Source organism: Carcharhinus amblyrhynchos, chromosome 25 (assembly GCF_965287045.1).
Source record: "Carcharhinus amblyrhynchos chromosome 25, sCarAmb.v2.hapA, whole genome shotgun sequence".
Classification (NCBI taxonomy): Eukaryota; Metazoa; Chordata; class Chondrichthyes; order Carcharhiniformes; family Carcharhinidae; genus Carcharhinus; species Carcharhinus amblyrhynchos.
In genome coordinates this window covers 44,683,111-44,706,727 of record NC_137348.1, presented here as the reverse complement: position 1 = coordinate 44,706,727, position 23,617 = coordinate 44,683,111, and the positions used below count along the sequence as shown (strand labels likewise).

The window sequence follows — 23,617 nt, the reverse complement described above, 5'->3', positions numbered from 1 at the left end:
TATAAGATCTGAAGTGGATCAGTTCCACTTTCCTGCTTTCTCCCCATAACCCTTAATTCCCTTGTCTATCAGAAACCTATCTACCCGTGACTTAAATATATTCAGCGAGGTAGCCTCCACCACTTCAATGGGCAGAGAATTCCAGAGATTCACCACCCTTTGAGTGAAAAAGTTCCTCCTCAACTCTGTTCTAAACTGCCCCCCCTTTATTTTGAGGCTGTGCCCTCTAGTTCTGCTAAGCTTTCTAAGCAGGAAGAATCTCTCTACCTCTACCCTATCTAGCCCCTTCATTATCTTATACGTCTCTATAAGATCCCCCCTCAGCCTTCTAAACTCCAATGAGTACAGACCCAGTCTATTTAGTCTCTCTCCATAGTCCAACCCCCTCATCTCCGGTATCAGCCTAGTGAACCTCCTCTGCACTCCCTCCAAGGCCAATATATCCTCTCGCAAGTGCGGCGACCAAAACTGCACACAGTACTCCAGCTGCGGCCTCACCAGTACCCTGTACAGTTGCAGCAAGACCTCCCTGCTTTTATATTCTATCCCCCTCGCTATAAAGGCCAGCATCCCATTCGCCTTCCTGACCACCTGCTGCACCTGCAGACTGGGTTTTTGCGACTCATGCACAAGGACCCCCAGGTCCCTCTGCACCGTAGCATGCTGCAGCTTTTCACCCTTTAAATAATAATCCCTCCTACTATTATTTCTACCAAAGTGGATAACCTCACATTTGCTAACATTATACTCCATCTGCCAGGTCCTCGCCCAGTCACTCAGAAGTGTGAGTGAAGAGGGAGTGGAGTAGATAGAAACAAATCCTGCACTCACCTGATAAAGGGATAGCACTCCAAAAGCTCATGCTACCAAATAAACCTGTTGGAATTTAACCTGGTATTGTGAGACTTCTTACCGTGCCTACATCAGTCCAACTCTGGCAACTCCACATCCTCATTACAGTGCAGACAGAGGCCATTCAGCCCATCAAGTCTGCACTGACTCAGCCTCTCCCCAACCGTCCCCTATCCCCCCACCTCCAACCCACACTATCCTGTAACCCTGTGCATTTACCACAGTTAATGCACAGAACCAGCACATGTTTAGACTGTGGAGGAAACCAGAGAACTGAGGTTCCAGCTTCAGGGGAGGTTAGGTTGCAGAATGTGTTCTCAAATTTTAAACATTTAGCGGAGAATCCTCATGGATGAAATGGAAAACAGAATAAAGTCAAATATTACATAAGATATTAAATTCCTAAAATTTCTCAAAGCAGGTAGCTAAGCATGTGAAGTTAGCTCTGAGCAACTGGACAATAGCCATGAGTGTGCGGAGATGGTTGTGAATGTGTCAGATAACTGTGTGTGTCAGATAGCTGTGAGCATGTGGAGATAGGTATGAGTGTGTCAGATAGCTGTGAGTGTGTGTGGAGATAGTTGTGAGCGTGTGGAGATAGCTGTGAGTGTGTGCTGTGTATGTGGAGATAGCTAAATGTGGGGAGACAGCTGAGAATGTGTTTCCAAATTTGATATTAATTTCAATCCAAATTAGAACTATTGAGGTGAATCTCTAATGGAAGCATTGAGTACAAATTAAAGAACCTGAACTCAAATTTTGTGGGGAAGGCAGGAGTTCTGTTTGAGAGATTTTTGATCGAGTATAACTCAGTGTTGTTCCTATCTGTAGTGTATAAAGTGTACGTCTTTTCCTTCACTCTGCCATGCAGTGCAATTATGAACAAGAGTTGTAACTGGAATCTGGAACTACGCAAGACATGGACACAAATGCTGTTGCATACACTGATCAATAATGGGAGCCATATGAGGGGATATACAATTCGCCCATAACATGTGGTACAACGTGCAATGGCTGGAAAGATCGTTATTATTACAATGAATAGAATAGTGAGAATGGGATGCTGAACATCACTTGTACCTGGGTCAACATCGTAAAGCTCCATCAGTCTGAACACTAGTTTACATAAGGCTTTGCAATTTAATTTGTTCCATCTTAAGTGTGACAGGTTTCTATAACGCCTGCAAGAAAGTAATAGGATTATTACATAATAAGTACAGTGAAACAAATCCTAAACATTGAATTCCCAATCTCAGCTTGGCTCCAATAAACATTTCTCAGCTTCAAATTGTTAGGAATCTGATCAGAAACTTTAACTTATTTTACAAAGTTAGCCTAGACCCCAAATTACATTTGAGTTTTGTATTAGGGTGAGTATAAGGTATTTCACTCCAGGTATGATTCAAGTGACCCACAAGGAAGCTTTCATCATAACAAATCTAATTTGAGAACACAGTTGGAATGTAGCAAAAACATTAGCATAATTGTTACCAATTAAAACACTTAGACATGATGAAGTATAATTCTTAACAGCTAGCTATCTCTACTGTTCCAATTTAAAGCAATATCACCATGGATATACACCCTTCTCCAGAATTTGTTAGCATAAAAAAAAGTATGTTCATGTGGTGCTAAATTTCCAGCCTTGTAACACTTCTGGACAGAGATCCAGACAGCAGTTTCCAAACAGCAACTCTGAGAAAGATCTACTCTCATTCAGCTGCACCTCAGAGAAAGAGACTCATCTCCTGGCAGATTTTAGTTTCCAACTTCAAAGAGGGGGAAAAGGAAGGCACTGCTCTCAATTCCAAGCAGCATCTAAAAATTAACTAAGCTTGAATTCCCTATGTTAGCTGAGCTTCACCCAGTCACATGATCCTATCTGCCAATCAAGTCCTGCTCTACAAAATCCCAGGGGAACACACTGAAAACAACAGAACAGTACAAGTCCCGCTTAAAAGAAATATTGCAGCAATAAAGATCAATTATGCTGCTGCAGTAACAGTAGAGGACACCAGTTATAGACAGAATGGCACCGATAAAATGGAAGGGACTACTGAAAACATCCTGCAGAGAAACATAACTGAAGTACATTTCTTAATATTGTCACACGTCTCTGGTCCAATGAAGACAAATGCTTCATGCGATTCTGGGAAATGTACAATTTGCATTTATATCAGGCTTTTGTCAGAGTGAAATGTTCCAAGATGCTTCATGGGAGCATTATCAAACAAAATTCAACATATATGGAGTTATTAGATCAGTTGACCAAAAGCATGGACAAGATAGGTTTTAAGGAATGCCTAAGGAATGCTCATAAAGGAGGAGTGAGAGAGGTGGACGGTGTAAATTCCAGAACTTATGGCCACAGCTGCTGGAGATACAGCTCAATACAGCACTACACAATATCCTCCCCTTAGCTATTCATCTTTCCAAGTCTTCAATTTTGCTTTTGTGCTCTCATTTCAATTAATCCTGATTCCAACTTATTTGAAAAGCCCATATTTGATATTTTGTTTTTTCATTTCAGTTTATTGGAGTTTTAACTCTCTGGTTCAAAGTCTTTTCTATTCCCTTTCTCCACTGATAAAACACCAATAAAACAATATAGTGCAGAAAGAGGACATTTAGCTCCTGGTCTGGCTTTTTGGTCAAGCTGTCTAACTAATTCATGTTCCCAGATTCCTGAAAATGAATATTTGTATGAGTATTTTTTATTTCAGCTAAGCTTTCTGCTTCTATTCAAACAACTCTGTTCACCCTGTTCTTCTCTTTGAACCCCAAACCTTGATCTTCCCTGACCACTTTCACATTAGTTTAATCCCATACCATTACTCCATTTCTACAAGAATCTTGGTTGATATAAAGTTTGCTTCTTGTGTATAACCTCTCATTTGATCACATTGGCTTCAGGGCCCCATGAAAGCGAATCCTTCCCTTCTGTAGCAGTTCTCTGCATTCAGAGCCAGACTAGAGAGAAGGACATTAAAATGGTTGCAGTACTGTGTGTAGTTCGAGGTATCTCAAACAAAGGAAAAGCAGACAGTGAAGTTTCACTAGAATGATACCATGAATGAGGAGCATTCATGAAGGATTGAAAAGATGGGGCTTTCAAATGGGAATTTTAAAAGAAATAATTTTAAAATTAGGATTTTTTTTAGGATAAACCTAATTCCCTGTATACAACATATTATTCAAGCCAGTTTACAGATTAATGGCTGAAATTAAAGAAGTCCAAAGAGGAATTTAAAGCTTAAAGTTGATTTATTAGCTCACAAATAAGCTTACATTAACACCACAATGAAGTTATTGTGAAAATCTCTTTGTTCACACTCCAGCACCTGTTCAGGTACAAAAGAACAAAAAAAAAGAAAATTACAGCACTGGAACAGGCCCTTCAGCCCTCCAAGTCTGCACTGACCATGCTGCCCCACTTAACTAAAGACCCCTACCCTTCCAGGGACCATATCCCTCTATTCTCATCCTATTCGTGTATTTGCCCTGACGCCCCTTAAAACTCACTATCATATCTGCTTCCACTCCCCCCACCCCCAGCACCAAGTTCCAGGCACCCACCACCCTCAGTATAAAAAACTTGCCTCAAACATCTCCTTTAAAACTTGCCCCTCGCACCTTAAACCTGTGCCCCCTAGTAATTGACTCTTCCACCCTGGGAAAAAGCTTCTGACTATCCACTCTGTCCAGGCCACTCATAATCTTATAGACTTCGATCAGGTCGCTCCTCAACCTCCATCGTTCCAGTGAGAACAAACCAAGTTTCTCCAGCCTCTCCTCATAGCTAATGCCCTCCATACCAGGCAACATCCTGGTAAATCTTTTCTGTACCCTCTCTAAAGCCTCCACATCCTTCTGGTAGTGTGGTGACCAGAATTGAACAACTTGCAAAGGAATCCCACGCAGACACAGGGAGAATGTGCAAACTCCACACAGACAGTGGCCCAAGCCAGGAATCGAACTCAGGTCCTTGGAGTTGAGGGGCAGCAGTGCTGACCACTGTGTCACCCATTATTTACACTAACGTTAATCATTGTGCCAATTCAGTGAAGTGAAGTCGTACGAGGATTCAGGCATTGATGATAGCTTTGAAGCAAATCATTCCAATGCACTCAAGGCATGTCCAGATATCCTCAATCTTTCTTTGAAAAGAAGTATAAGAACATAAGAAATAGGAGCAGGAGTAGGCCATCTAACCTCTCGAACCTGCCCCGCCATTCGATAAGGTCATGGCTGATCTGAAGTGGATCAGTTCCACTTTCCTGCTTTCTCCCCATAACCCTTAATTCCCCATGTCAGTCAGAAACCTATCTACCTGTGACTTAAATATATTTAGCAAGGTAGCCTCCACCACTTCAATGGGCAGAGAATTCCAGAGATTCACCACCCTTTGAGTGAAGAAGTTCCTCCTCAACTCCGATCTAAACTGCTCCCCCCCCCACCTTATTTTGAGGCTGTGCCCTCTAGTCCTGCTATCCTTTCTAAGCGGGAAGAATCTCTCTATCTCTACCCTATCCATCCCCTTCATTATCTTATACGTCTCTATAAGATCCCCCCTCATCCTTCTAAACTCCAACGAGTACAGACCCAGTCTATTCATCGCTAAGTATCTCTGATTTCCATTCCCTACAACCCACTCACACATTCTTTAGTTTGAATAGAGTTAGAATCATAGAATCCCTATCAACCCTGCACAAACAACTATTCCACCCAGGCACCATCCCCATAACTCCATATATTTAACCTGCTAAAACCCCACCCCCCGGATACTAAGCGGCAATTTAGCATGGCCAATCATCCTAACCCACATATCTTTGTTGTTTTGGTGAGTTCTCGTACAGAATGGCTTCAGGAGCTCTGCTCCAGATGTAGAATTGAGCATTAAAGTCAATGAGCGTCCCTTAACAAATGCTACCTTACAACACCATCAATAAACATCACCAAACAAAGTTAACAAACATTTTGGTCTTGCCTTAAAGTCTTTGGGGACGCACCAGGAGATGTCGGTGACAGATCCTAGACTATGGACCAGACTGCCAACACTCTCCCTCACAACAACAAAAATTCTCCATTTGGGCAGCTTGGAACTGTGTGTCATCAAGATTAAAAACCTCAACACTTCTGGGACAAGAGAGGGAAAGAAAAACAAAGCAGGACAAGTGGCAAATGTATCTGAGTGCCATGGTGAGGGGGAGAGGAGGGAGAGATTATTTGTCTAATTACCGATTCATTTGATGACGATTTATTGCCCATGAGTATGACTCTTCACTCAAAGGGTGGTGAGCCTCTGGAATTCTCTGCCCATTGAAGTGGTGGAGGCTACCTCGCTGAATGTGTTTAAGTCACAGGTAGATAGGTTTCTGATAGACAGGGGAATTAAGGGTTATGGGGAGAAAGCGGGAAAGTGGAACTGATCCACTTCAGATCAGCCACGATCTTATTGAATGGTGGGGCAGGCTCGAGGGGCTAGATGGCCTACTCCTGCTCCTATTTCTTATGTTCTTATGTTTTACATAGTGAGTGACGATGCTTGGGAATGCACAGCCTGACAGGGCAGAATCAATCCATTCCACTTTCAAATGGGATTTGGATAAATATTAAAAGAAATCCGCAGAGCTCTGGGGAAAAAGCAGGAGTAGGGACTCATTGGATAGCTCTTCCAAACAGCCACCATATAGCTTCCTTTCTATGCTCCAAAATCAGTACTGGGCGAACAGAAACCTCATCCAGCTAAATACCAGGGAAGTCAAAGCCATTATCTTTTGTCCCCATCACAAATTACATTCTCTAGCCATACACTCCATCCCTCCAACTGGCATTTGTTTGTTCATAACTTGTGTGTCATATTTAACCTCAGGATGAGCTTCTGACCATATACTCATGCCCATTTCCACCTCAGTAACATTGCCCAACTTCACCTTGCTTCAGTTTATCAGCTGCTAAAATCTTCATTCATGTCTTCGATACCTGTAGACTTGGTTATTCTCACGCAGTCTCCCTAGTTTTCTGCTAACATTCAAAACTCATCCACCCACGTACTAACTTACCTCAAGTCCCATTCACTCATCCTCCCTGTGCTCTCTGATCTCCAACTGGCTCCAGGCTCAGCCACACATTGGTTTTAACATTTTCATTCTAATCATCAAATCCAGACATGGCTTTACTCCTTCCTATCATGGCAGCACAGTGGCACAGTGGTTAGCACTGCTGCCGCACAGCACCAGGGACCTATGTTCGATACCCAGCTTTGGATCACTTGTCTGTGCAGAATCTGTACATTCTCCCGTGTCTGCATGGGTTTCCTCCAGGTGTCCCAATTTCCTCCCACAGTCTGAAAGACATGCTGGTTAGGTGGATTGGCCAATGCTAAATTCTTCCTCAGTATGCCTAACAGGTGCCAGAGTGAGGCAACTAGGGGATTTTCATAGTAATTCCATTGTAGTGTTAATGTAAGCCTACTTGTGACACGAATAAATAAAAATGAAACTATCTCTATAATCTTCTCCAACCTGACAGGCCCTCAAGATCTCTTCCCTCCACCTATTCTGGCCTCTTGATTCATTGATGTTTACAACACAAAAGGAGGCCATTCAACCCATCATGTTCACACTGGTCAAAGACTTTACTGGACCATTTTCCAGGGTTTGGCCCATAGCCCTGGAGGTTATGGCAACGCAAGTGAATATCTAAATACTTCTTTAGTGTTATGAGGGTTTCAACCATCCTTTCAGGCAGAGAGTTCCAGGCTCCCACCATCTCCTGCGTGAAAAAGTTTCTCAAATCCCTTCCACCTCTTACCTCAATTCTATGCCTCCTGTTTATTGACCCCTCTATGAATAGAAAACATACTTTCCTACCCAACATATCTCTATTAGGTCCCCTCTCAACCTCTGCTGGTCCATGGTTAATAGCCCAGCCTATCCAATCTCTCCTCGTAGCTCAGATCCTCCACCCAGGCAGCATCCTGGTAAATCTCCTCTGCACCGACTCCATTGCAATCACATCCTGTTGATAATGTGGCAACCAGAACTTCACATCGTACTCCAGTTGTGTTTTATTCATTCCAGCATGAACCTCCCTGCTCTTGCATCCTAAGCCCCAATATTGCCTTCTTGGCCAACTTAATGGCTGGACAGCTAGTTTGTGATGCCGAGCAATGTCAACAGTGTGGGTTCAATTCCCATACCAGCTGAGGTTATTCACAAGGACCCTACCTTCCCAATCCTGCTACTCACCTGATGTATAGTGATCCTCAGGTTAAACCATCACTAGTCAGCAACCTTTGGTCATCTGGGGCTATGGTGACTTTACCTTCTACCTGCCATATCACCTTCAAGGATCTGTGGATATACACTCCAAGGATCCTGATCTACAGTACTTTCCAGGGTCCTATAATTCACAGTGTAATCATTTGTATTGTTAGTGACCTTCTTCCCAAGTGCATTACTTCACACTTTTCTAGGTTGAATTCTATTTGCCACTGCTCTGCACACATGACCAATACAAGTTAGACCACACCTGCAATACTGTGAATAGTTTTGGTCCCCTTATCTAAGGGAAGACATGTTGACATTGGAGGCAGTCTAGAGAAGGTTCACTAGGTTCATGCTGGGTAGGGAAGGATTTTCTTATGAGGAAAGACTGGACGCGTACTCATTAGAGTTTAGGAGAATGGGAGATGACCTTAAAGTTGCACAGGATTCTCAGATGGTTTGACAGGGTAGATGCTGGGAGGTTGTTTCCCCTTGTGGGGGAGTCTAGGACCAGAGGGCATAATCTCAGAGTAGGTGATCACCCATTTAATACTGAGATGAGGAGGAATTTCTTCTCTCAGAGCGTAGTGAATCTATGGAATTCTTTACCGCAGAAGGCCATACAGACTGGGTCATTTAATAGGTTAAAGACTGAAACAGGCAGATTTTTAATCAAGGGTTATGGGGATAAGGCAGGAAAGTGGGGTTGAGAATTGCCATATTTGATCAATCATAATCTCATTGACTGGCGGAGCAGACTTAATGGGCCGAATGATCTACTTCTGCTCTTACACCTTATGGTCAGTCCACTGATGTCATCCTGCAGTCAATGACGATCCTCCTCATTATTTTTCATCGTACCAATTTTCATGTCAAACGCAAACTTCTTGGTCATAATGGTAATCATAAATCATTATCGCACTCCACAAATAGCGAAGATCCAGCACTCAGCCTTGTGGAACCTCACTGGAAACAGGTTTCCAGTCACAGAAACATCCCTCCACCATCACCCTCTGCTTCCAGTCTCTCAGCCAAGTTTGGATCCAACCCCATGGGCCCTTACTTTCTTCACCAGCCTGCTATGAAGAACCTTATCAAAAATCTTGCTAAAGTCCATTTGGATCACATCAAATACATTACCTTCATCATACTCCTGGTTACCTCCTCAGAAAATTGATTAGAATTGTCAAACATGACCCTCCCATAACAAATCCTCTTGAGTATTGCCAATTTAAATTGCATGGCCATCGGTGGCCATCGCTTCAGACTCTGAAGTTCTCGAATTTCCCTCCCTAAACCTCCAATTCTCAAACCTCCTCCAATCCATTGCTTAAAACTTACATTTCAGACTTAGCTTTTGCTCATCTAGTCTAAAATCGCCTTATGTTACTCTGTATTAATTTGTGTTTAATTAGTTCAGTAAAGAACCTCGGGACATTTGGATACATTACAGCTGCTATATAAATGCATGTTGCTTTTGTTCCAAGGTTCTGTGAAAGCTTCAGTAATAGATAATGCGTCACGGAGATCAGTATGGCCGAGGATGACTTCCGACCCGTCAGCTCAAATTGAAGTCTATAATCTCCATCGCAACATGAATTCAATTCGGGAATGGCTCAGGGTTTTCCCTCCAACATTTTACTCAATGGCCATCCAGACCTAATGGCTACGAGAAGATTATCAGCACCTATTCTGCAGATTTCAAACTGTGTGTGTGTGCTGCCTTGTCCTGCAGCTATGGTTTATCTTCAGTCAGTCTCGTTCACCCATTCCTATTCACCTGAAGCTGCGCTGACCATAGCTGTTAGGATGTTAATGGAAAGTAGATGCTCAACATGGTCCTATTTCCAACTGCTGGTTTTAGCCAGATGTTAGCTTTCATTTGGAGTTAGTGTGACCTGGCAGTCCACCTCTGCACAGAACATAAAAGCAGCTGCTTCCACTCAATCTCCGTGCTTTTTCCAGGCTGTGTTTTTCCAATCAATTTCCCTTTGAAATTCAGTAAAATCTGTATAAATAAACTTCGCGCAAATCAGTTAATTGTGCAGCACTGACTCAATTCCTTTGTCTCAAACATCAGATGAGATCAAAGAGAGTCTTTATCCTGAGCTGTCACACACAGGCTTCAGGAAAGGCTGTATTGCTCTCTGATCATCAGCCAGCACATCCTCTGCATGAATGCACTTTGCATCTCATTTGGAATCGTGCAGACTCAGGCTAAAGCTCACAAGGGTTAAGAGCCATGACAGTGAAAATCTCAATTCCAGTCACACACAGGCAAATGGTTTCACTGAATGCCATCTTCATAATTTTTTTGAATAAATATTTCTAAAACTCCGTTGATGGTAAAGGCAGTTTACAAGTTTTACATCAAAACAAAGACAAAAGTTTCCAGCTCAGCTCTGACACAAGGTGGACATGTGGGATTCAAGGGACATGTGAGAAACAGAGCAGCTGAGGGCCAGAGAGACAGAGAGATAGACAATATGGGAGGGAGAGAAAGTAACAGAGACAAATAGCAATGGAGGAGAAAGACATATAGCGCTGGCGAGAGAGAGAGAGAGACTGAAAGTACCAGAGAGACAGAGAGAGGTGGATAGTACCGTAGCATGCACGCGCGAGAGAAAGAGAAACAGATAGACATTACCAGAGAGAGAGAGAAAGAGGGGCAGACAATAACAGAAAGAGAAACAGAGAGAGAGAGAGAGAGACAAAGAGACAAGGACAGTACCAGAGAGAGAGAGGGGCAGACATTACTGGAAAGAGACAGAAAGAGAATGAGGCAGACAATACCAGAGATAGAGAGAAGCAGACAGTACTGGGGAGAGAAGAGACAGAGAGAGTGAGAGATACAGAGAGTGAGAGTCAGGGACAGTATCAGAGAGAGACAGAGAAGGAGGGCATGGTTGCCGGGGGGGGGGCGGATACAGACTTTGAGACAATACTACACAGAGAGAGAAAGGGAGGGACAGACATTACTGGAGAGAGCAAGAAGAAGAGGCGATACTAGAGATACAGTGCAAGACAGACAGCATCAGGAGGGGGAGGGCGAACAGCCAGCGTCCATGGTACATGTTGCTACCAATGACATAGGTTAAAAAAAGGGATGACATCCTAAAAGTAGAATATAGGGAAGTAGGAAGTAAATCGAAAAGTAGGACGTCAAGGATAGTGATCTCAGGAATACTACCAGTGCCATAAGCTAGTCAGAGTAGAAATAGCAGGGGATAAATGGATGAATATGTGGCTGGAAAGATGGTGCAAGAAGGCTTTCAATTCCTGGGACATTGGGACCAATACAAACTAGACGGATTACACCAGGGAAGGATTGGGACTGATGTTCTTGGTTGAGTATGTGTATGAGGAGGGTTTAAACTAGAATGCAAGAGGGATGGGAACGTACAAGGGTGACTAGAATCAGAAAAACTACAGCACAAACAGGCCCTTCGGCCCACAAGTTGCACTGATCATATCTCTACCTATTAGGCTCACCTATAACCCTCAATCCTATTAAGTCCCATGTACTCATCTAGAAGTCTTTTAAAAGACCCCAAAGAGTTTGCCTCCACCACCACCACCGACCGCAGCCAATTCTACTCACTCACCACCCTCTGAGTGAAAAACTTACCCCTGATATCTCCACTGTACCTACTCCCCAACACCTTAAACAAAGAACAAAGAACAACACAGCACGGGAAACAGGCCCTTCAGCCCAACGAGCCCACGCCGCCATCTTAACATAATGAGTGCCCTCATCTATCCATGACCTTTGTCTACACCTATTGGGGAAGATTGAGGGGAGACTAATTTAAGGACAATTTGTTACACCAATCAGCCTAAGAGCACGTTTTTTGGGATGTGGGAGGAAACCAGAGCACCCGGAGAAAACCCACGCAATCACGGGGAGAATGTGCAAACTCCCGCAGACACCGGCCCAAATCCATGTATCTGCACAGCAAACAGTGATAGTCACTGAGCTGTCGTGTTGCCCATCAGTTGGTCCAGTTTAAGCACACACTAACGACGTGAAGCACTAGGCAACTCTCAAAGCAACATCCAAGAGCAGCCCTCGCACGACCCACCGCGTGTATGCCCCTCGTTGGACAACAAGGCGGACCGAATCACCTGTGAAGTAAAAGAGAAGACATCAATAAACGTGCAAAACTTAGACATTTACGGAATCCCCAGAAGCGCAGGAATAAAGCAAGTGAGCGATGAAATATTTTGGAAGGTCCATAGGAATCAATTGATTCCCAGGGACGTCCGAAAGCTCTTGATCTTTATTTAGAAAAGTCTCCTGTATCAATCCATCTCTAGTCCGCTCATGTGCCTGTCTAAGTAAGCCTTAAACAACTGCAGTGTACCTGCCTCCACCACCCTACTTGGCAAAGCATTCCAGGTCCCCCCCACCCTCTGTGTGAAAAACCTCCCTCTAACATCCGAGTTATACCTCGCCCCCCCTCCCCCCCCCACTCACCCTAAGCCCGTGGCCCCTCGTAATTATTGTATCCAACCTAGGAAAAAGCTTACCGCTGTTCACTTTATCTATACCCTTCATAATCTTATACACCTCTATTAGATCCCCCTCATCCTCCGCCTTTCTAAGGAGAACAGCCCCAATTTGCCCAATCTTTCCTCGTAGCTCAGACCTTCCATACCAGGCAATATCCTGGTAAGCCTCCTCTGCACTCTCTCCACGGTCTCCAAGTCCTTCCGATAGTAAGGGGACCAGAACTGGACGCAGTACTCCAAATGTGGCCGAACCAACGTTCTATACACCGGCAACCTGTCTCCTCTTGTGGCAGCCATTTCAGCATCTGGGAAAAAGCCTCTGAGAGTCCACCTGATCAATACCTCTCATCATCTTATACACCTCTATCAGGGCCCCTCTCATCCTTTGTCTCTCTAAGGAGAAAAGACTGTCCTCATAAGGCATGCCACCCAATCCAGGTAACATCCTTGTAAATCTCCTCTGCACCCTTTCAATGGCTTCCACATCCTTCCTGTAATGAGGCGGATGTGGAAGCCATTGAAAGGGTGCAGAGGAGACTAGAGAAAGGAAAATGAGGACAGTAATAAAAGAACAGTAAAATGCAAAAACGGTTATCAGGGTAAATAAGGGAAAGGGACAAGTAGAGTCACAGCACAAAGAAAGATTAGGATGATTCAAAATAGCGAAAAAAGCTTTGTATCTTAATGTATGAAGCATTTGGAATAAGGTAGACAAACTGATGGCACAAACTGAGGTAAATGGATATGATCTCATAAACATTACAGAGAAAGGTGACATGATCATCAATGCTAACAACTTAGTATTCAGGGATATTTAACTTTTCAGTAAGACAGGAGGGAAGAAAAAGGTGGTGGGGTAGCACTGTTAATAAGTTTAATGAAATGAATACAGTTTTGAGAGAGTCTAGGCTCAGATGATGCAGAGTCTATTTGGGTGGAGGTAATAAACAGCAAGGGAAAGAAGACATTGGTAAGAGTATGCATAGATCCCCAAACACAGGTGCTCTGCAAGGCTGTGTCCTCAGCCCTTTACTCTTTACTTCACCCTTATACACCTCTGAATGTGTGGCCAAATTTCCCTCTAACTCAATTTTCAAGTTTGCTGTTGACACCAAAGTAGTGGGTCTGATCACAAACAATGATGAAATAGAATGCAGGAAGGAGATAGAGAATCTGGTGAACTGGTGCAATGATAATAATCTCTCACTCAATGTCAACAAAACAAAGGGGATTGTCATCAACTTTAGGAAGCTTGTGGAGAGGAATGCTCATCTACATCAATGGGGATCAAGTAGAAATGATCAAGACCTTCAAATTTTTAGGTGTCCAGATTACCATCAACCTGTCCTGGTCCCTTCATGGAAATGTTATAGTTAAGAAAGCCCAACAATGCCTGTACTTTCTCAGGCAACTAAGGAGATTTGGCATGATTGCTACAACTCTCACCAACATCTAAACATGCACCATAGAAAGTATTCTTTTTGGTTGTACCACAGTTTGGTATGGCTCCTGCTTTGTCCAAGACCGCAATAAACTACAAAGGATCATGAACCAAGCCCAATCCATCACACACACCAGCTCCCATCCATTGGCACTGTTTACATTTCCCACTGCCTCAGGAAAGCAGCAATCAAGGATGCCAAGCACCCCGGACATTCTCTCTTCCACCTTCTTCCATTGGGAAAAACATACAAAAGCCTAAAGACACGTACCAACCAACTCAAAAACAGCTTATTCCCTGTTGCCATCAGACTTTTGAATGGACCTACCTCCCATTCAGTTGGTCTTTCTCTACACTTCATTCTGCAATTTTCCTTCCTGTGTACAGTATGCTTTGTCGGTGTAGCGTGCAAGGAACAATGCTTTTCGCTCTATGCTAATATATATGACAAATATAAATCAAATCAAAATCAATGTTTCCTATACTGTAGGAAAGGTGATATATCAACAAAGAATAGGAGCATGTAAAACAAAGAACAAAGACAATTACAGCACAGGAACAGGCCCTTTGGCCCTCCAAGCCTGCACCGACCATGCTGCCCCACTTAACTAAAACCCCCTACCCTTCCGTGGACCATATCCCTCTATTCCCATCCTATTCATGTACCTGTCAAGACACCCCTTAAAAGTCACTACTCTATCCACTTCTACTAGCTCCCCTGGCAATGGGTTCCAGCATCCACTACTTTCTGTGTAAAAAACCTGCCTCGTAATCTCCTTTAAACCTTGCCCCTCGCACCTTAAACCTATACCCCCTAGTAATTGACTCTTCCGCCCTGGGAAAAAGTTTCTGACTATCCACTCTGTCCATGCCTCTCATAATCTTGTAGACTAAGTAGAGCAAAAAACTTGGGTGACGTTATGTTACTTAGGTTAATCAAGTTGGAAAGGGTAGCAACGATAACAAATTAATAGAGTGCATTTGGGATAGTTTTTAGAATAATATGTCATGGAATCAACCAGGGAACAGGCTATCTTGGATCTGGTAATGGGTAAAGAATCAGCTTTAATAAAGGACCCGACAGTAAAAGATCCCCGAGGAAATAGTGATCATAACATGATATAGTTTAATATTCAGTTTGAGAGTGAGAAACAATTGTTTTTAATTTAAATAAAGGAAGTTACATTGAAATGAGGATAGGTAAACATTGGTCCTTCAGAGGATGAGAAGGAGGGTGGAATAACTGGAAATGAGGAAATGGTTGAGGCATTGAATAGTATGTTGTGTCAGTCTTCACAGCATAACACACAAATAACATGACAAAAATTGATGCCAACATGGCTATGGCAGGTGAGGACCTAGAAACTATCATCACGAAGAGGTAGTGTTGGGCAAGTTAATGGGGCTAAAGGTAGACAAGTCTCCTGGCCCTGATGGAATGCATCCCAAGGTACTGAAAGAGATGATGGGGGAAATAACAAATGCACTAGTGGCAATTTAACAAAATTTGCTGGACTCTGGGTTGGTTCCCACAGATTGGAAAACAGCAAATGTGACGCTTATGTTTAAGAAAGGAGGTAGACAAAAGGCAAGTAACTATAGGCCGGTTAGCTTAACTTCTGCAGTAGGGAAAATACTTGAATCTATCATCAAGGAAGAAATAGCGAGACATCTGGATATAAATTGTCTCACTGAGAAGGCGCAGCATGGGTTGATGAAGGGCAAGTCATATTTGACTAATTTGGTGGAATTCTTTGAGAACATTACATGCGCAGTGCACAGTGGGGAACCTGTGAATGTGGTGTATCTGGATTTCCAGAAGGCATTTGACAAGGTGCCGCACCAAAGGCTGCTGGATAAGATGAAGGTGCACAGTGTTACGGATAATGTATTAGTATGGACAGAGGATTGGTTAACTAATAGAAAGCAAAGAATGGGGGTAAATGGGTGTTTTTCTGGTTGTCGATCAGTGAGTAGTGGTGCGCCTCAGGGATTGATTACAATTTACAAAGATGATTTGGAGTTGGGGACCATGTGTAGTGTGTCAAAATTCGCAGATGACACTAAAATGAGTGGCAGAGCAAAGTCTGCAGAGAACTCTGAAAATCTGCGAAGGGATATAGATAATCTAAGTGAGTTGGTAGGGCAGATGGAGTACAATGTTGGTAAATGTGAGGTCATCCATTTTGGTAGGAATAACAGCAAAATGGACTATTATTTAAATGGTAAAAAATTGCAGTGTGCTGCTGTGCAGAGGGACCTGGGTGTCCTTGTGCAGGAATCTCAAGGAGTTAGCTTGCAGGTTAAGAAGGCAAAGGGAATTTTGTCCTTCATTGCTAGAGGGATGGAGTTTAAAAACAGCGAGGTTATGTTGCAGCTGTATAAGGTGCTGGTGAGACCTCACCTGGAGTACTGTGTACAGTTTTGGTCTCCATACTTGAGAAAGGATATACTGGCACTGGAGGGGGTGCAGAGGAGATTCACTAGGCTGATTTTGGAGTTGACAGTGTTGGCTTATGAGGACATACTGAGTAGACTGGGGCTATACTCTTTGGAATTCAGAAGAATGAGGAGAGATCTTGAAACTTAAGATTACGAAGGGAATAGATAAAATAGAAGGAGCGAGATTGTTTCCAGTGGCGGGTGAAACTAGAACTAGGGAGCATAGCCTCAAAATAAGGGGAAGCAGATTTAGGACTGAGTTGAGGAGGAACTTCTTCACCCAAATGTAGTTGAGGCAATCTCAGTGAATGTTTTTAAAACAAGGATGGATAAATTTTTGAACAGTGAAGGAATTAAGGATTATGGTGAGCGGGCGGGTAAGTGGAGCTGAGTCCATGAAAAGATCAGCCATGATCTTATTGAATGGCGGAGCAGGCTCGAGGGGTCAGATGGTTCTTGTGTTCTTATGGAGTTGCTGAAGTTGACTGAGTGGATAAATTAGCATGAAAGACAGTAAGCAGACAGTGGCAAACCTTAGTCCTCCTTAAAGGAGGACTAAAAAGATAAAGAGAGAGAAAATAAACAACGAGGGCAAACCTGCGAGGAATATAAAAACTGATAATAGCTTTTTTACATATCGGAAAAGGAAGGATGAGGATCAAGTGAGCATAGGCCCCTTAGAAAATGAATCTGGGGAGATGGTTATTGTAGAAATATGGAATCTCTACAGTGCAGAAGAGGCCATTCAGCCCATCAAGTCTGTGACAGAGCACCTTACTTAGGTCTCTCCCCTTAAACCCGCACATATACGATGGCTAATCTATCTAACCAACCATCTTGGGGTATGAAGGCACAATTTGCCATGGCCAATTCACCTAACCTGCACATCTTTGACTGTGGGAAGAAACCAGAGCACCTGGAGAAAACCCACACAGACACGGAGAGAATGTGCAATTGAATTGGGTCCCCGGAGCTTTGAGGCAGCAGTGCTAGCCACTGTGCTGCCCAGAACTTGCTATGAACCATAAAATAGCAGATCTTGGTTTTATTGGTGGAAGATACTTCAAGCATCCTATTAATATTCAAGAACTTGGGGGATGAATTAAGTACCATCATGATCACTACAGAAGTAGTGTTAGACAAACTAAGTCTCCTGGCTCAGATGACTTGTATCCTTGGATCCCAAAAGAAGGAGCTACAGAGATAGTAGATGCATTAGTTGTAATTTTCTGAAACTCCTTGGATTGTGGAGAAGTAGAAAGGACTGAAATTTGCGACACCCAAAAAAGTTAAGTTGTGAAAGGGATGCACACAGTTTACAAAAAAATATTGGTCGGTTAAGTAAGTGGGTAAGTAAATGGAGTATAATGTGGGAAAACGTGAAGTTGTTCAATTTGGAAGGGAGAACAAAAGAACAGAGTATTATTTAAATGGAGAAAAATTTTAGAAAGCTGCAACACAAAGCAACTTGGAGATACTTGTGCACGAAACACAGAAAGCTAGCACACAGATACAGCAGGTAATCAAAGTTTAAGAAGTTTATTTATTAGTGTCACAAGTAGGCTTACATTAATACTGCAATGGAGTTACTGTGAAAATCCCCTAGTCGCCACACTCTGGTGCCTGCTTGGGTACACTGGGAGAACTTGGCATGGCCAATGCACCTAACTAGGATGTCTTTCGGACCGTGGGACGAAACTGGAGCACCTGGAGGAAACTCATGCAGACATGGGGAGTACGTGCAGACTCCATACAGACAGGGACCGAAGCTGAGATTTGAACACAGGTCCCTGGCGCTGTGAGGCAGCACTGCTAACTACTGTAACACGCTAAGACTAATGAAATATTGACCCTTATTTCAAGGGGGTTGGAGTATAAGAGTAGGGACGTCTTGCTGCAGCTGTACAAGGTGCTGGTGATACCACATCTAGAGCGCTGAAACAGTTTTGATCCCCTTATTTGAGGAAGGATATTATTTGATTGGAGGCAGTTCAGAGAAGCTTTACTAGGATGGAGGAATTGTCTGAAAAAGGAAAGGTTAAACAGGTTGGGACTCTACCCATTGAAATTTAGGAGAATGAGAGGTGATCTCATTGAAACATATCGGATTCATAAGAGGCTCAACAGGGTAAATACTGAGAGGCTGTTTCCCCTCATGGGAGAGTCTTGGACCAGAGGGAATAGTCTCAGGGTAAAGGGGCGCCAGTTTAAGACTGAGATGAGGAGGGATTTCTTCTCTCTGAGGGTTGTGCTTGAATCTCTTTGCCACAGAGAGCTGTGGGGCAGAGTCCTTGTGTATATTTAAGGCAGAGATAAATTGATTTCTGATCAATAATGGAATCTAGGGTTACAGGGGAAGGGCAGGAAAGTGGACATGAAGAACGTCGGTTGGATCAGCCATTCCACTGAATGGCAGAGCAGGTTTGAGAGGCCAATCAGCCTCCTCCTGTTCCTCTTTCTCGTGGTCTTAAAATGGTGGAGAGACAGACGAAAGAGACTGAGAGACAGCGAGAGGGCGAGAGAGAGAGAGAGACACAATCCAGAATGAAATGAAGAGTGGGAGTATGAGAGAGGAACAGAGGCTGGGATTTTACCATCATGTTGTGCCCATTTCAGGGTGCAACGCTGTCATAAAATGGGGCATAAATTGATTAGCACGATTGGCGCTGGTATTTGCGACCAGTGCCATTTTATGATAATAGGATTTCTGGCCAAGTGCCAACGGGGGAGGGGTCAGTGGGGGGAGAGCAGCGGGGCAGGGTGTGCACAAAGGGAGGTGGGTGGGGCGCTGGCAGAAGGGGTGTGACTGGGGGAGTGACGGGGCATGGGGTGGTATGAGGGTGGATGTGAGAGAAGGGGGAGGGGGGCATGAGGTGGGGGGCGTGAGAGAGGGGCAGGGGGGCAAGAAAGGGGGTGTGGGGGGGGTGTGAGAGAGAGAGCGCGTGAGGGGGGAAGCGTGACAGAGGGAGCATTAGCGAGGGAGGAGTGTGGGGGAGTATGGGGGGGCATGAGGAGTTGCATGGGGGGGGCGCAAAAGAGGGGGTGGGCATAAAAGATGGGGTGGGCATGAGACAGACAGACATGGGAGGTGCAGAGAGAAAAACTGTGAGAGATCAAATATTAGAGAGAGAGAGAGAGTATGAGAGAGCATGAGAGAGAAAGGTAGCCAGCAGTGGAGAAAGAGACATAGTACCAGAATGGGTGCAAACGAGCAAGTGAATGAGCGCATGCGTCAGTGAGACTCTGAGGAAGAGTGAGTGTCTGCATGTAAGTAATTACATGGCAGAGAGTGCGGATGAGAGCAGGTGAGAGTAACTGAGTGCGAGCGAGTGAATGTGTGTTGGAGTGAGTGAGAGAACTCTGATACTAGGAGTGAGCTGAGATACAACACACAGACAGGTCACTGGCTGTGCTGTACAGGACGAACACGAACACACATGAGCACCCCCTCCAACAGCCTCCATTCCAGTGATTTAATTTATTATTGTCACCTGTATAGTGAAAAGTACTGTTTCTCGCGCACTATACGGACAAATCATACTACCCATAGAGAAGGAAAGGAGAGAGTACAGAATGTAGTGTTACAGTCATAGCTAGGGTGTAGAGAAAGATCAACTTAGTGTGACAGGTCCATTCAAAATTCTGACAGCAGCAGGGAAGAAGCTGTTCACAAGTCGATTGGTACGTGATCTCAGACTTTTGTATTTTTTCCCCTACAGAAGAAGGAGGAAGAGAGAATGTCCGGGGTGCATGGGGTCTTTAATTATTCTGGCTGCTTTTCCGAGGGGAAGTATAGACAGAGTCAATGGATGGGAGGCTGGTTTGAACGATGGATTGAGCTACATTCTCGATCTTTACTAATTTCTTGTGGACTTGGGCAGAACAGAAGCTATACCAAGCTGTGATACATCCAGAAAGAATGCTTTCTGTGGTGCATCTGTAAAAGTTGCTGAGAGTCATAGCATATGTCAAACCTCCTTAGACTTCTTAGAAAATTTGTTGGTGGGGGTTTCTTAACTATAGTGTCCGCATGGGGAGACCAGGGCAGATTGTTGGTGATCTGGACACCTAAAAACTTGAAGTTCCCCACCATTTCTACTTCACCCTCGTTGGTGTTGAAAGGGGCACGTTCTCCACCATGCTTCCTGAAGTCGATGACAATCTCCTTCATTTCATTGATATTGAGGGCGAGATTATTGTTGCCGCACCAGTGCACCACATTCTTTATCACTTTCCTGTACTGTCTCTTCATTGTTTGAGATCTGACCCACTATGTTGATGTCATCAGCAAACTTGAAAATCGAGTTGGAGGGGAATTTGGCCAGTCATAGGTGTATAAGGATTATAGTAGGGAGCTGAGAACACAGCCTTGTGGGGCACGGTGTTGAGGATGATCGTGGAGGAGGTATTGCTATCTATCCTTACTGATTGTGGTCTGTGAGTTAAGAAGTTCAGGATCCAGTCGCAGAGGAGGAGCTGAGGCCCAGGTCATGGAGTTTGGAGATGAATTTCGTAGGTATAATGGTGTTGAAAGCTGAGTTGTAGTCAATAAATAGGAGTCTGACGTAGATGTCTTTGTTATCTAAGTGTTCCAAGGTTGAGTGCAGGGCCAGGGAGATGGCATCTGCTGTGGACCTGTTGCGGCGACAAATGAACTGTAGTGGATCCAGGTAGTCCAGGAGGCTGGAATTGATTCGTGCCATGACTAACCTTTCGAAGCACTTAGAACAGAGAACACTACAGCACAAACAGGCCCTTCGGCCCACAAGTTGCGCCGATCACATCTATACCTATCAGGCCTATCTATAACTCTCATTAAATCTCATGTACTCATCCAGAGGTCTCTCAAAAGACCTCAGCAAGTTTGCCTCTACCACCACTGATGGCAGCCGATTCCACTCATTCACCACCCTCTGAGTGAAAAACTTACTCCTGGCATCTCCTCTGTACCTGCTCCTCAGCATCTTAAACCTGTGTCCTCTCGTAGCGACCATTTCAGCCCTGGGAAATAGCCTCCAAGAATCCACCCTATCTATTCCTCTCAACATTTTATAAACTTCTATCAGGTCGCCTCTCAATCTTCATCTCTCCAGGGAGAAAAGACCTAGCTCCCTCAACCTATCTTCATAAGGCATGCCTCCCAATCCAGGCAACATCCTTGTAAATCTCCTCTGCACCCTCTCAATAGCTTCCACATCCTTCCTGTAGTGAGGTGACCAGAACTGCGCACAGTTCATAACACTTCAAAATGTTGGATGTCAGAGCCACCGGCCGATAGTCATAAGGTACGCTGCTTGGCTTTTCTTTGCTACCGGAATGATGGTCATCTTCTTGAAGGAGATGGGAACCTCAGATTGTTGTAGAGGGCTTGAAGATGACTGTGAATACCCGCACCAGCTGATTCATGCAGGATCTGAGTGCTCATCCGGGTATCCCATCCGGGCCAGTTGCTTTCTGTGGGTTGACCTTCAAAAAAGCTATTCTGACACCTGCAAAGATGAGCTGATTTACAGGTTCATCTGAGGCCTCCGGGTGGAACGTGTGCTCTCTTGCTCAAAAGAGGGAGGAAAACCCAAGCCAAGCCAAAAGGGAACCCACTTCCAAGCCCCACATTTGCATCAGTGCCAGGGCCGATTTGGAGGTTGTGCCACTAGTCATGGTGGCCACGTCAATTTTAGTTAAACACTCCTTATCACAGCCCTGGCCCACACTTCCCCCTTTCCTGGTGAGCACGGTTTGAGATTTCATCTTTCTCTGGCTTAGCTTCCTAAATGAAAAGGCAAAGAAGATTTTATTGATCAATTGATGCCAAAGCTGTGTTGGCACCAGAAGGATACTTTGGAATTGAGAGGGACAATGGCGGCACATTGGCAAACATTGCTGCCTCACAGCTCCAAGGACCTGAGTTCAATTCCTGGCTTGAGTCGCTGTTTGTGTGGAGTTTGCACATTCTCCCCGTGTCTGCGTGGGTTTCCTCCAGGCACTCTGGTTTCCTCCCACACTCCAAGGATATGTGGATTAGGTTGATTGGCCATGCTAAATTGCCCCTTAGTGTCCCAGGGTGCGTAGGTTTGAGGGAATAGCAGGGTAAATATACAGGAATGGAACCTAGGTGGGATTGTTGTCGGTGCAGACTCAATGGGCTGAGTGGCCTCATTCTGCGCTGTAGCGTTTTTCTTTCTAATGGTACTTACGCAGGAGTTTTTATTTTTAGAATAGGTTTTCAGGCCAGCTGGAACCCACTGACACCTTGACTCATTATTTACAAGTGTGATTTTATGCAGCGAGCATGCAGAACTGCTGACATTGTCACTGTCACTTCCTAACATTCATATATATGCAGTCTGCAGCAGAGTTCGTTGGACATTAGTAATGACTAAAGGCCATGGCTGACTTTTCCATCCCTAGCCCAGGGATAATAAACTCAACAGAGAAAGTTTGTTGACGGTGTGAGAGGGAGGATAGGCAGGTGATAGAGAAGGGGAGTGCTCAGACCGAAGGTTTGAGATGTGGCTATTTTAATGCAAGGAGTGTTGTGGATGAGCTTAGAGCGTGGATCACGACTGGAAATGTGATGTGATGGCCATTACAGAGACTTGGATGACTCAGGGACAGGACTGGTTACTTCAAGTGCCGCATTTCAGATGTTTCAGAAGGGACAGGGAGGGAGGCAAAAGAGATGGGAGAGTGGCACTGTTGATCAGAAATAGTGTCATGGCTGCAGAAGAGATGGATGCCATGGAGGGATTGTCTACGGAGTCTCTGTGGGTGGAGGTTCGGAACAGGAAGGGGACAATAACTTTACTGAGTGTTCTCCATAGGCTGCCCAATAGTAACAGGGATGTTGAGGAGCAGACTGGGAAGCAGATCCTGGAAAGGTGTAATAATAAGATTTGTTGTGATGGGAGATTTTAATTTCCCAAATATCGATTGGAATCTCCCTAAGGTAAGAGGTTTAGATGGGGAGAAGTTTGTTAGGTGTGTTCAGGCAGGTTTCTTGACACAGTTTGTGGATAAGCCTACATGAGGAGAGGCTGTACTTGATTTGGTATTGGGAAATGAACCTGGACAGGTGTCAGATCTCACAGTGGGAAAGCATTTT

At 44.3% G+C, this 23,617-nt stretch overlaps 1 protein-coding gene across 4 annotated transcripts in view; it reads right to left on the bottom strand.

Moving 5' to 3' along the window:
• The window catches only part of exd3 (exonuclease 3'-5' domain containing 3), a 342,749-nt gene that overhangs the window by 179,184 nt on the left and 139,948 nt on the right, over positions 1-23,617 (bottom strand). For all 4 annotated transcript variants that reach the window (XM_080212184.1, XM_080212185.1, XM_080212187.1 and 1 more), the window contains exon 11: positions 1,933-2,033. In XM_080212184.1, coding sequence (XP_080068310.1) covers positions 1,933-2,033 — 101 coding nt within the window. The remainder of the gene's footprint in view (positions 1-1,932; positions 2,034-23,617) is intronic.